At 40.9% G+C, this 14,286-nt stretch overlaps 1 protein-coding gene across 12 annotated transcripts in view; it reads right to left on the bottom strand.

Moving 5' to 3' along the window:
* Nucleotides 1-14,286, bottom strand: part of LOC126185655 (C-Jun-amino-terminal kinase-interacting protein 4) — a 270,109-nt gene that overhangs the window by 247,462 nt on the left and 8,361 nt on the right. For 11 of the 12 annotated variants that reach the window (XM_049928155.1, XM_049928156.1, XM_049928146.1 and 8 more), the window contains exon 5: nt 5,118-5,226. In XM_049928155.1, the coding sequence (XP_049784112.1) occupies nt 5,118-5,226 (109 nt within the window). The remainder of the gene's footprint in view (nt 1-5,117; nt 5,227-14,286) is intronic. The other variant, XM_049928153.1, reaches the window with a different exon arrangement.

Here is a 14,286-nt window from a genome sequence, read left to right as displayed (position 1 = left end):
AGATAACAGAAATTTGGGTTCGTAGTGATGCATATAGACATTCATTTTTCCCTCTCTCTATTTGCAATTGGAAAAGGACAGGAAATGACTACGAGTGGTACAAGATACCCTCCACTGTGACTTGCTTAGTACACTGTGTATGTAGATGTAGACTTACATGTTGAATTATAATTTACTTAGCAAAAGCAGGATGGAGAAATATCCCATAAATGTTATGCATCCATCAGAAGACATAACCTGTACACTGTCTGGAGATCCAATACTTACACAGCAATAACAATCACAAATTATACATCTATAATTGCAGTTTTTCTAGTGTACAAAGAAAAGAAAAATGGGAGATTATGATGTAATAGGAATATTAACATTTGTCTCAAAGACCATTAACACTGCTCAATGATTTGTTCCACAACTGATATTGTATTTATGGGATCTGTTCCAAAAATGAGCATAAAAAGAGCTAGCGGAAAAATTCTGACCCTCGGACAGCTGTCAGTTTCCACATCAAGAAGAAGATTTAATTTTGGGGCAAACCTTGGTCAAATTCTAATCCATTATTTGACATACATTAATGGCTCTGGAAAAAATAGACCACAATCTTAGAAAGTAAGGAATCCACTTTCATGGCCCACCCAGGCACTTAGTTTCAGTGTACCATGTGTGTTTAATGCTGCACTTTACTCAAGTATTTAAAAATATGCTGTTTCAAAATGAAATATTGTTGAATTTTAGAATGGAAGTCCAGGAAAACATAAAGTAAATACTACCATGCAATACAATGAACAAAGTGTACCAAAGAAATGGTCCAGTCAAAATCTAAACAATTTTATAGAGGGCCCAACTGCCGGAGAAAGAATTTACAAATTATAACTGTTGACTCAATAGGGTTTTCATACAGTCATGTTTCTCATTTATTTTACATGATATACAATAATGTGTACTGGAAGTTTACTCTGAACCACTGATGTAAGTTGAGCCTTAGGGTCTGGTATATGTGTGTGTGTGTGTGTGTGTGTGTGTGTGTGTGTGTGTGTGTTTTTATTTCCTACTTCTGATGATGGAAACATTTCCAGCATTCTTTTTCATTGTGCCTGTGCGATTCAAGGGCCTCTATCCTATCCACATAGTTGTCTCCAACATTTATCATTCAGAGCTATATGAAACATAAATTCTTAAATTTTCTATTTCTTCAGTGTGCTACATTTCTCCTGACCAAATCTGAAATCATTTTCTATTCTGTAAGTTTGTGCTTGCATAGTGTGGTGCTAGCATAGTTAATAGGCTAATAATAACATGCTTACAGAAGGCTGCAAAACTGTGGTGGGCAGGGGTGGAGTGGGGTAGGGGGGGGGGGGGGGGGGGTGTGAACAGATCTCACAAAGTATTAACGGAAACAACTAGGATAGATTCTCATGTCCAGTTACATATAAAGTAATTTTCTTAATGAGAAAAATGTGGATGGCCTGCTCACAACACTAAACTGTAGAGAATCTTCTCCAGTGTAATTGTTCACGAGTCACACGTTATTTCATTGACAGCTGAATATCAATACTGACTTTGTTGACTCATGATGAACTGGTCATGTTGATCACAAGATCTGATACTTCAAAGTACTCAGTGATGTGATAGAACTTCTTGTACCAAAGCTGGGCTGAGGTATGAGACAAGCCCCACAAAACCCTTTGGGCCCAGGAAGGCGAGTATATTAGGGTAGGACTGTCTGGGGCCCTACCGTCATAGTTCCTAGGACTGTGGTATTCCAGACGATTTGAAAGTTCGTTGGGAGTAGTCAATTTTGTGTAGTTCAAGAGATGATACAGCTAGTTCATGAAAATAATGATATCCGGAAATTAGTACCAGACTAATTACAGAGAAAGAAAGTGACTGGAGATGGCAGGAAAAGTGATATACAAGAAAGCTCCAAAATTATTTACCTAATGCTAGCAGTGCAAGACAATTCTCCTGTACTGTACAGATCTGTCAGCCTCAAGTTCTCTGAGGAAAAAAACTGGGTTTAGAAATGTACATAGTACAATGGACCATTTGCAAGTCATGAACAATGGCTATTTGCTGATGATGCTGTAGTGTATGGGAAGGTATTGGTTTTGAATGACTGTATAAGGATACAAGAAGACTTTGACAAAATTTCAGTTTGATGTGATAAATAGCAGCTAGCTGTACCTGCAGAAAAATTTAAGTTAATGCAGATAAGTAATGTACAAATATGGCATTAGTAGTGTGGTGCTTGACACAGTCATGTCAATTAAATATCTATGTGTAACACAGCAAAGTGATAAGAAATACAATAAGCATTAAGTATTGTAGTGGGGAAGGTAAATGGTTGACTTTGGTTTACTGGGAGAGATGTTGGAAAGTGTAGTTCATTTGAAAAGAGTACCATATATAGAACATTAGTGTAACCCATTCTTGATTACCACTCGAGTATTTGGGATCTCCAGCTGTCACATTAAAGGAAAACATTGAAGCAATTCAGAGGTGGGCTGCTGTATTTGTTATCGTTAATTTCAATCAATAAGCAAGAATTACGGAGATGCTTCAAGAGCTCAAATTGGAATCCCTGGAGTGAAAGCAACAGTCTTTTCAGGGACAGTTATGAGAAAATTTAGAGACATGGCATTCGAAGCTGGCTGTAGAATGATTCTACAGGCACCAAACTAAAATTTGGTTATGGACCATGGATATAAGATCAGGGAAATTAGGGCTCGCACACAGGCAAATGTTCATTTTTTCATCACCCTATATCAGAGTGGAACAGGAAGGGAAATGGCTAGTAGTGGTACAACATACCCTCCGTTATGCACCGTACGGTGGCTTGCAGAGTATGTATGTAGATGTAGATAGAATCAGGCTATGGGTACGGATTACCACTTTTACTGTGATTCGCAAATTTTGAGACTGTTCAGGACTCATTTCAACCAAATACAAACATATATTCCTTAAGATATATGGCAGTGGTTGTATCTGTTTGTTAATATACTGAAGAATATATGTTATCACTGCAGCAACTTCGATTCAACTTCATCAGAATAGTTTCGAATACAAAAATGGGAGCTTAATCAAGCACAGACATTATTGATTACAAAAATATTCTTAGTAATTCTTCAGGAATTATTCCAAGACCCACAAATTAAGAAAACAGTGGCAAATTTGTTAACAGAACAACCTTGTGCTACTTTTGAATTACTGATGACGATGTATTTTTGTAGCTAATACAAATGAAAAAGTAATGGAAGAATTTGAAATTCAACCAATACAAGACAGAATATGTATAATCAAAGCATCAAAAAGAAGATTGATATTTTGTACAATCAAGAATTACAGAAAGTAGAAGTGTGGTTTTTTTCAGCAGTTATAGATGACAACTGCAGAATACCAGAAAGGTCAACAGAAGAAATAAACAGAAAAGTAAATATGTTCATGAATGCTTTTTGGGGAAGATGAACAAAGTTTCCAGAATCACACTTCCGTTGTACTGGCAATAATCAATTTGCATATTGCGGTGAGTCTTGAACTTTTAATGCAAAAACCACTCAAACAACGGGTCACTCAACGGGCAATGAAGAGAACCATTTTGGGAGTTAATAGAAGATAGAGTACAAACAAACAAGCATATCAGGGACAGACTAGACTGGCAGACATAATTATGGTTCCATGCACTGGACATGTAACCAGGTGAATGAATGGTAGATGGGCCATGGAAGTTCTTTGCAAGATATCAAGAGATAAAAATATACCGAGATGACAACCCAATGAAAGGTGAGCAGATGACATTAGAAAACAAATAGGAGCAACATAGATGTATATCTGTAAAGACTACAGAGCATTGATAGCTCTAGAGGAAGCCTTTACCAAGCAGTTGATGCCATGTGAATGACAATGACAGCAGTGCAAATGGTGGTGTCTTCTGCAAGACTGTATGAATAAGTTTCAGCACTTAAAGAATCAATTTTTGATTTCTGCAGAGTATCTCTCATAAGAGTTGACAGGTGTCAACGGTCTTGTGTTGTAAAGATTTTTCAATTTCATTTTTATACTGTGCCGGTGCAGCCACCCTAAAAACAGACTGTTCATAGGATATTTCATACGACATCCAATGTCAAAAGGAAATTCGCTTTATTAATGTAAGTTTACTTCAACCCTACTTTCAAAGGCCCAATTGAAAGAGCAATGTTAAATTGGTTTTGTGCAATATTTGGTTGACAAATATTCACTAATATTGGCAGCAAACCAAAATAACCACTGTTTTAACATGTAATTGTACGTGACTACTGTACTGTGCCACTGTAGCCGGTTCTGAGTGTGGTAATAGTGGGGTATGTCACAGTGAAGTGGCTGAACCAAGAAGATTGCACAGTGTAGCACAGTCAATCAAAAACTGATAAAATTAAGAAAATTACCTATACTTAATTAGGCTTGCCTTCTGGAAGCAGCTGACAATTTTGAGGGGGAAAAAAACCTTTGAAATTTTCTGTTTTATATCTACAATCTGACTGCATATGCTTACCTAGACTATAGTTTAGGAAAAAGAAGCAATCTGTTGTTTGAATAAAGATATGTAATATGAATATGATGATGAATGTCCATCTGACTTTAAAAAGTTGAAGGCTGTAATTAATTTAAATGCCGATTTGACCAACATCGTGATTTAACAGCCTTGGTCCTCTTGAAAGTGGTGTGCCACTGCCCTCTGATATTTATGCTGGCTTACCCAGGCAGTTCTATGGGCACTCACAGTCAAATATACACTCCACATCTTTATGTAACTTGGCATGTTTCACAGTAACAAGTCATTGTCGGAGGCGAATAAGGTAATGAGACAGGAAAAAAAATCCATGGTATCACTGGGAAAAAAACCCCAGACCTTATTATTTGTAGTCAGGTACCGCATAATTCCTTCATTTACCAAGAAGCAGGTGTTGAAAAATGTAGCTCAAGATAGAAATGCAGCGGGATTACAATAACTACCTAAAAGTCTTAATATAAAATCATCATATCAGATTACCATAACACCCAAGTATCTATTTCATGCAATTTACAATACTGTCTCCATGTTAGCAAGAAACACATCACCACTACTACAGCGTGTTAGTTCATACTTGTAACAGTGCCACGATGTTCCAAAGACACAGCATCAGTTAGCTGACCTTTTTCAGAAGTCTCTTTGCCTTTGGGGAGTGCATCTTCAAGTGGCACTATTCGGGTATCCTGAAAATCAAGAATCATCGTTTACAAGTGGTATTAACAATGGATATAATAAGAGTCATATGTGTATAACACATAAGGTACATATGAAGATGCTTATAACATCTTCCGTCCCCAAAAACCATATTGCAAATGATTTTCATAAAAGCAATTACATGACCACGTAAAATAGGTGCTTAACATTACAGAAAGTGCCACTAATTTTGCAGTGTTGTCTTGATTTCCAGAAGGACCTACAATTGATCCAAAATCACCTAATAAAAGAAATACATTTCTATAATGTGTGTGTTTAGATAAAAAAATTGAACTGAGGATTAATTATTGTAATAATACAGTATTTTGTATAATAGAATGACGATCATCAGAATGCTGAATCGCAGAATGACGATCATCAGAACGCCATATCGTCTTACAGGAATATTGCTGACACTCAAATTGAAATGTATATGACACTATTTTAATTGTTATTGTCAACATAATTTTCAATAACTGTTATTCCTTCAGAACCAAAATCTGTAAGTTATTGATGCTCAGAACACCACTGGCTGATCACATCTATAGCTGAATGGAACAAGAACCTCAAAAGCAAATTAATAGCTCTGATATCAAATGGGGCTATACTAATGATAAACTATTCAAATCTACCATATTGAAGAACAAATACATTTGTTTGACTATTTCATATGGCATTATATGAAATGAGTTTGTGAAGAAAACAAGGTAGCTCATAAAGAAAACAACAATTAACATTTGTTTAAAATTTCTCATAAAATATGATATTTCTACATATGTCTCTTGTTCTGAAGCTATGTAACACCATAAAATGTTGCCAAAGGGCACAGACAGACAGTACTATTAACAGCACTAATGGAGCTCATTTATTGGGAAATATTTGATGAAGTCTGTAGGCATGACATACTTAGCAAGAAATGTCTGACTGGCAAATATAATACCTTTCTACAAACCACTGCTTTTCTTGTTAGTTATTCTCCACGAAGGGACTGCATGTGGGAAAGCAATATTAATAAGCAATCAGTCAGAATAATGAATAGGATGTATGTTGTTGTTGTTGTTGTGGTCTTCAGTCCTGAGACTGGTTTGATGCAGCTCTCCATGCTACTCTATCCTGTGCAAGCTTCTTCATCTCCCAGTACCTACTGCAACCTACATCCTTCTGAATCTGCTTAGTGTATTCATCTCTTAGTCTCCCCCTACGATTTTTACCCTCCAATACCAAACTGGTGATCCCTTGATGCCTCAGAACATGTCCTACCAGCCGATCCCTTCTTCTTGTCAAGTTGTGCCACAAACTTCTCTTCTCCCCAATCCTATTCAATACTTCCTCATTAGTTATGTGATCTACCCATCTAATCTTCAGCATTATTCTGTAGCACCACATTTCGAAAGCTTCTATTCTCTTCTTGTCCAAACTATTTACCGTCCATGTTTCACTTCCATACATGGCTACACTCCATACAAATACTTTCAGAAATGACTTCCTGACACTTAAATCTATATTCGATGTTAACAAATTTCTCTTCTTCAGAAACGCGTTCCTTGCCATTGCCAGCCTACATTTCATATCCTCTCTACTTCGACCATCATCAGTTATTTTGCTCCCCAAATAGCAAAACTCCTTTACTACTTAAGTGTCTCATTTCCTAATCTAATACCCTCAACATCACCCGACTTAATTCGACTACATTCCATTATCCTCGTTTTGCTTTTGTTGATGTTCATCTTATATCCTCCCTTCAAGACACAATCCATACCGTTCAACTGCTCTTCCAAGTCCTTTGCTGTCTCTGACAGAATTACAATGTCATCGGCGAACCTCAAAGTTTTTATTTCTTCTCCATGGATTTTAATACCTACTCCGAATTTTTCTTTTGTTTCCTTTACTGCTTGCTCAATATACAGATTGAATAACATCGGGGAGAGGCTAAAACCCTGTCTTACTCCCTTCCCAACCACTGCTTCCCTTTCATGTCCCTCGACTCTTATAACTGCCATCTGCTTTCTGTACAAATTGTAAATAGCCTTTCGCTCCCTGTATTTTACACCTGCCACCTTTAGAATTTGAAAGAGAGTATTCCAGTCAACATTGTCAAAAGCTTTCTCTAAGTCTACAAATGCTAGAAACATAGGTTTGCCTTTCCTTAATCTTTCTTCTAAGATAAGTCGTAAGGTCAGTATTGCCTCACGTGTTCCAGTATTTCTACGGAATCCAAACTGATCTTCCCCGATGTCGGCTTCTACTAGTTTTTCCATTCGTCTGTAAAGAATACGTGTTAGTATTTTGCAGCTGTGGCTTATTAAACTGATTGTTCGGTAATTTTCACATCTGTCAACACCTGCTTTCTTTTGGATTGGAATTATTATATTCTTCTTGAAGTCTGAGGGTATTTCGCCTGTTTCATACATCTTGCTCACCAGATGGTAGAGTTTTGTCAGGACTGGCTCTCCCAAGGCCGTCAGTAGTTCCAATGGAATGTTGTCTACTCCGGGGGCCTTGTTTCGACTCAGGTCTTTCAGTGCTCTGTCAAACTCTTCATGCAGTATCGTATCTCCCATTTCATCTTCATCTACATCCTCTTCCATTTCCATAATATTGTCCTTAAGTACATCGCCCTAGTATAGACCCTCTATATACTCCTTCCACCTTTCTGCTTTCCCCTCTTTGCTTAGAACTGGGTTTCCATCTGAGCTCTTGATGTTCATACAAGTGGTTCTCTTATCTCCAAATGTCTCTTTAATTTTCCTGTCGGCAGTATCTATCTTACCCCTAGTGAGATAAGCCTCTACATCCTTACATTTGTCCTCTAGCCATCCCTGCTTAGCCATTTTGCACTTCCTGTCGATCTCATTTTTGAGACGTTTGTATTCCTCTTTGCCTGCTTCAGTTACTGCATTTTTATATTTTCTCCTTTCATCAATTAAATTCAATATTTCTTCTGTTACCCAAGGATTTCTACTAGCCCTCGTCTTTTTACCTACTTGATCCTCTGCTGCCTTCACTACTTCATCCCTCAAAGCTACCCATTCTTCTTGTACTGTATTTCCTTCCCGTATTCCTGTCAATTGTTCCGTTACGCTCTCCCTGAAACTCTGTACAGCCTCTGGTTTAGTCAGTTTATCCAGGTCCTATCTCCTTAAATTCCCACCTTTTTGCAGTTTCTTCAGTTTTAATCTACAGGTCATAACCAATAGATTGTGGTCAGAGTTCACATCTGCCCCTGGAAATGTCTTACAATTTAAAACCTGGTTCCTAAATCTCTGTCTTACCATTGTATAATCTATCTGATACCTTTTAGTATCTCCAGGGTTCTTCCATGTATACAACCTTCTATCATGATTCTTAAACCAAGTGTTAGCTATGATTAAGTTGTGCTTTGTGCAAAATTCTACCAGGCAGCTTCCTCTTTCATTTCTTACCCCCAGTCCATATTCACCTACTACGTTTCCTTCTCTCCCTTTTCCTACACTCGAATTCCAGTCACCCATGACTATTAAATATAGGATGTAATGGAGGAGTAAAACAGGTCTGGTATAATAATACTAAGGGGCAATCAGAGCAGAGTTACAAAATTTTATTACAGACCACAGAGCAAAGTGTTTTATGGGTAACATCTATTATCCTGCACTGTAGGCTTTTTTTTGGGGGGGGGGGGGGGGAGGTGGTTCATGGTGTGGGTTCCTGTAGTCATGTCCTAGTTCATGAACCACGGGCAACGTATGAGTGGCCAAGTAAGTGGTCCCGACAGTCGGGATACCAGTTACTTTGGAATAAGGCTGGGCATCTCAGACATATTCTGAGTCGTGGTCACCTTTGTGCTCATATGGCAAAGACTACCAAATCTACCAGTTAGTCCCTCAGCCGTTAGGGGTAAAAACCAATGGGACTCGGGGCAAGTAAGGCTAGCAACCTGCTTCCCTGGTACTTTAAATATGATGCTGGCAACAATCAGAGCAAAATGCCTCGGACCTTTGGAGGTGACGAAGTCCCACCTCTAACTGACAAACCAGGGACTCCTAAGATACGACTTGGCAAACAAATGGTAATGAGATGGGGAGCTATTAATATCAATGGGGGCTACTCTGGGAAGAAGGTAGAGCTGGCAGAGGCTGCAAGTAAGATGGGGCTGGACGTTTTAGCTGTTAGTGACATTCGGGTAAGGGGTGAGAAAGAAGAGGAAGTGGGAGAATACAAGGTCTACCTGTCAGGAGTCAAAGCAGGAGTAGCACAATGGGGTGTAGGGCTTTACATCAGGAAAGAAATGGAACCCAGCATAGTTGCAATAAGGTATGTAAACGAACGACTGATGTGGATAGATTTGACAGTGTCTAGCAAGAAAATTAGGGTTGTGTCAGTATATTCGCATTGTGAAGGGCCAGATCAAGATAAGATGAATAGTTTTTATGAGGCACTCAGTGATGTAGTTGTTAGAGTAAAGGACAAGGACAGTGTTCAGCTCATGGGTGATTTTAACGCCAGGATTGGAAATCGAACAGAAGGGTATGAAAAGGTTATGGGTAAATTTGGAGAGGATATGGAGGCCAACAGGAACGGGAAACAACTCTTGGATTTCTGTGCCAGTATGGGCTTAGTAATCACAAACTCCTTTTTTAAACACAAGAACATTCACCGGTATACTTGGGAAGGCAGGGGAACCAGATCTGTCATTGACTATATAATAACAGATCAGGAATTCAGGAAGGCTGTGAGGGACACACGTGTATTCAGGGGATTCTTTGATGACACTGATCATTATTTAATCTGCAGTGAAATTGGGATTGAGAGGCCGAAAGTGCAGGAGGTCAGGTCCATATGTAGGAGGATAAGAGTTGAGAAACTTCAGGATAAGGAAATCAGGCACAAGTATATAACAGCGATCTCAGAAAGGTACCAGTTAGTTGAATGTAGTCAATTACAGTCATTGGAAAAGGAATGGACAAGGTACAGGGACACAGTACTAGAAGTGGCTAAAGAATGTCTTGGAACAGTAGTGTGTAAAAGTACGATGAAGCAAACAGCTTGGTGGAATGACACATTCAAGGCAGCCTGTAAAAGGAAAAAGAAGGCGTATCAAAAATGGCTACATACCAGAACCCAGGTAGACAGAGAAAGTTATGTTGAAGAAAGAAACAAAGCCAAACAGATAATTGCAGCATCCAAGAAGAAATCGTGGGAAGACTTTGGAAACAGGTTGGAGACTATGGGTCAAGCTGCTGGAAAACCATTCTGGAGTGTAACTAGCAGTCTTCGAAAGAGAGGTAAGAAGGAAATGACAAGTATTTTGGACAGGTCAGGAAAACTGCTGGTGAATCCTGTGGATGCCTTGGGCAGATGGAGGGAGTATTTTGAAGAGTTGCTCAATGTAGGTGAAAATGCGATCAGTAATGTTTCAGATTTCGAAGTAGAATGGGATAGGAATGATGTTGGAAATAGGATCACATTTGAGGAAGTGGAAAAAATGGTCAATAGATTGCAGTGCAATAAAGCGGCTGGGGTGGATGAAATTAAGTAGGAACTCATCAAATACAGTGGAATGTCAGGTCTTAAATGGCTACACAGGATAACTGAAATGGCCTGGGAGTCGGGACAGGTTCCATCAGACTGGACAAAAGCAGTAATCACACCAATCTTTAAACATGGAAACAGAAAAGATTGTAACAACTACAGAGGTATCTCTTTAATCAGCGTTGTGGGTAAAATCTTCTCAGGTATTGTTGAAAGGAAAGTGCGAGTATTAGTTGAGGACCAATTGGATGAAAATCAATGTGGGTTTAGGCCTTTTAGAGGTTGTCAGGACCAGATATTTAGCTTACGGCAAATAATGGAGAAGTGTTATGAGTGGAACAGGGAATTGTATCTATGCTTTATAGATCTAGAAAAAGCATATGACCGGGTTCCTAGAAGGAAGTTATTGTCTGTTCTACAAGATTATGGAATAGGAGGCAAACTTTTGCAAGCAATTAAAGGTCTTTACATGGATAGTCCGGCAGCAGTTAGAGTTGACAGTAAATTGAGTTCATGGTTCAGAGTAGTTTCAGGGGTAAGACAAGGCTGCAACCTGTCTCCACTGTTGTTCATATTATTTATGGATCATATGTTGTAAACAATAGACTGGCTGGGTGAGATTAAGATACGTGAACACAAAATAAGCAGTCTTGCATATGCGGATGACTTAGTTGTGATGGCAGATTCAATTGAAAGTTTGCAAAGTAATATTTCAGAGCTAGATCATAAATGTAAGGACTATGGTATGAAGATTAGCATCTCCAAAACGAAAGTAATGTCAGTGGGAAAGAAATATAAATGGATTGAGTGCCAAATAGGAGGAACAAAGTTAGAACAGGTGGACGGTTTCAAGTACTTAGGATGCATATTCTCACAGGATGGCAACATAGTGAAAGAACTGGTAGCGAGGTGTAGCAAAGCTAATGCAGTGAGCGCTCAGCTACGATCTACTCTCTTCTGCAAGAAGGAAGTCAGTACCAAGACTAAGTTATCTGTGCACTGTTCAATCTTTCGACCAACTTTGTTGTATGGGAGCGAAAGCTGGGTGGATTCAGGTTATCTTATCAACAAGGTTGAGGTTACGGATATGAAAGTAGCTAGGATGATTGCAGGTACTAGTAGATAGGAACAATGGCAGGAGGGTGTCCACAATGAGGAAATCAAATAAAAACTGGGAAGGAACTCTATAGATGTAGCAGTCAGGGCGAACAGGCTTAGATGGTGGGGTCATGTTACACACATGGGAGAAGCAAGGTTACCCAAGAGACTCATGGATTCAGCAGTAGAGGGTAGGAGGAGTCGGGGCAGACCGAGCAGAAGAGGCACCAATGTTAGCACTGAATAGGGGATCATGGAGGAACTGTATAAGGGGGGCTATGCTCCAGACTGAACGCTGAAAGGCATAATCAGTCTTCAATGATGATGATGATGATTTGGGGGGGGGGGGGGGGTCAGTCAAGGGATATGCAGTATACACATTCAATGGAAGAGCCACCTCAGCTGAGAATTCTATGTAGAATCTGCCAAGGATTCCATCTGGCTGTGGGGTCTCATTCAATTTCAGGGTTTTCACTTGTTCTCAATATGGCTGACAGTAATATCTTCATTACTCATCTTCACATCTGTGCAAAAATTAAACTGTCACAGCACTCCTAGACCTTCCTTAACAAAGGAATATTTGAAAATGGGAGTTCAGATTTTCTGCTGTTGCTTCACTACCACCAGTTTCAGTTCCTTTGTCACGCACGGCTGGCTGGACACATAACTGTGGTGGCATTCATACACTCCTGGAAATTGAAATAAGAACACCGTGAATTCATTGTCCCAGGAAGGGGAAACTTTATTGACACATTCCTGGGGTCAGATACATCACATGATCACACTGACAGAACCACAGGCACATAGACACAGGCAACAGAGCACGCACAATGTCGGCACTAGTACAGTGTATATCCACCTTTCGCTGCAATGCAGGCTGCTATTCTCCCATGGAGACGATCATAGAGATGCTGGATGTAGTCCTGTGGAATGGCTTGCCATGCCATTTCCACCTGGCGCCTCAGTTGGACCAGCGTTCGTGCTGGACGTGCAGACCGCGTGAGACGACGCTTCATCCAGTCCCAAACATGCTCAATGGGGGACAGATCTGGAGATATTGCTGGCCAGGGTAGTTGACTTACACCCTCTAGAGCACGTTGGGTGGCACGGGATACATGCGGACGTGCATTGTCCTGTTGGAACAGCAAGTTCCCTTGCCGGTCTAGGAATGGTAGAACGATGGGTTCGATGACGGTTTGGATGTACCGTGCACTATTCAGTGTCCCCTCGACGATCACCAGTGGTGTACGGCCAGTGTAGGAGATCGCTCCCCACACCATGATGCCGGATGTTGGCCCTGTGTGCCTCGGTCGTATGCAGTCCTGATTGTGGCGCTCACCTGCACGGCGCCAAACACGCATACGACCATCATTGGCACCAAGGCAGAAGCGACTCTCATCGCTGAAGACGACACGTCTCCATTCGTCCCTCCATTCACGCCTGTCGCGACACCACTGGAGGCGGGCTGCACGATGTTGGGGCGTGAGCGGAAGACGGCCTAACGGTGTGCGGGACCGTAGCCCAGCTTCATGGAGACGGTTGCGAATGGTCCTCGCCGATACCCCAGGAGCAACAGTGTCCCTAATTTGCTGGGAAGTGGCGGTGCGGTCCCCTACGGCACTGCGTAGGATCCTACGGTCTTGGCGTGCATCCGTGCGTCGCTGCGGTCCGGTCCCAGGTCGACGGGCACGTGCACCTTCCGCCGACCACTGGCGACAACATCGATGTACTGTGGAGACCTCACGCCCCACGTGTTGAGCAATTCGGCGGTACGTCCACCCGGCCTCCCGCATGCCCACTATACGCCCTCGCTCAAAGTCCGTCAACTGCACATACGGTTCACGTCCACGCTGTCGCGGCATGCTACCAGTGTTAAAGACTGCGATGGAGCTCCGTATGCCACGGCAAACTGGCTGACACTGACGGCGGTGGTGCACAAATGCTGCGCAGCTAGCGCCATTCGACGGCCAACACCGCGGTTCCTGGTGTGTCCGCTGTGCCGTGCGTGTGATCATTGCTTGTACAGCCCTCTCGCAGTGTCCGGAGCAAGTATGGTGGGTCTGACACACCGGTGTCAATGTGTTCTTTTTTCCATTTCCAGGAGTGTAGATACAACACACAATCATGATTTCTCGAGGTTCTGTGAGAGGTCTTTCAATAATATAAGCTGCTTAAGGCTTCACACATTATCCTTTTGACAGCCAAACATTTTTCATTTAGCAAGTTTCTATATATAGCACTATGCTTTGTTTTCAGGGCCAGTTTAAGGCCCAAGCGACACAAGCTGCAGCTTGAGGCACCAAGCTGAGAGGGGCACCCAAGGCACCACAAACTACGATTTCTGTACAGGATGTTCACAACTGGTAGCAGACACTCGGGGTATCAAGATGATTGGGGCGCCAAGGATGCCTAAGGGCAACATTTGAATAAAATCTTCACTTTTC

Source organism: Schistocerca cancellata, chromosome 1 (genome assembly GCF_023864275.1).
Source record: "Schistocerca cancellata isolate TAMUIC-IGC-003103 chromosome 1, iqSchCanc2.1, whole genome shotgun sequence".
NCBI classification, from domain to species: Eukaryota; Metazoa; Arthropoda; class Insecta; order Orthoptera; family Acrididae; genus Schistocerca; species Schistocerca cancellata.
This window is presented reverse-complemented; position numbering and strand designations above follow the sequence as displayed.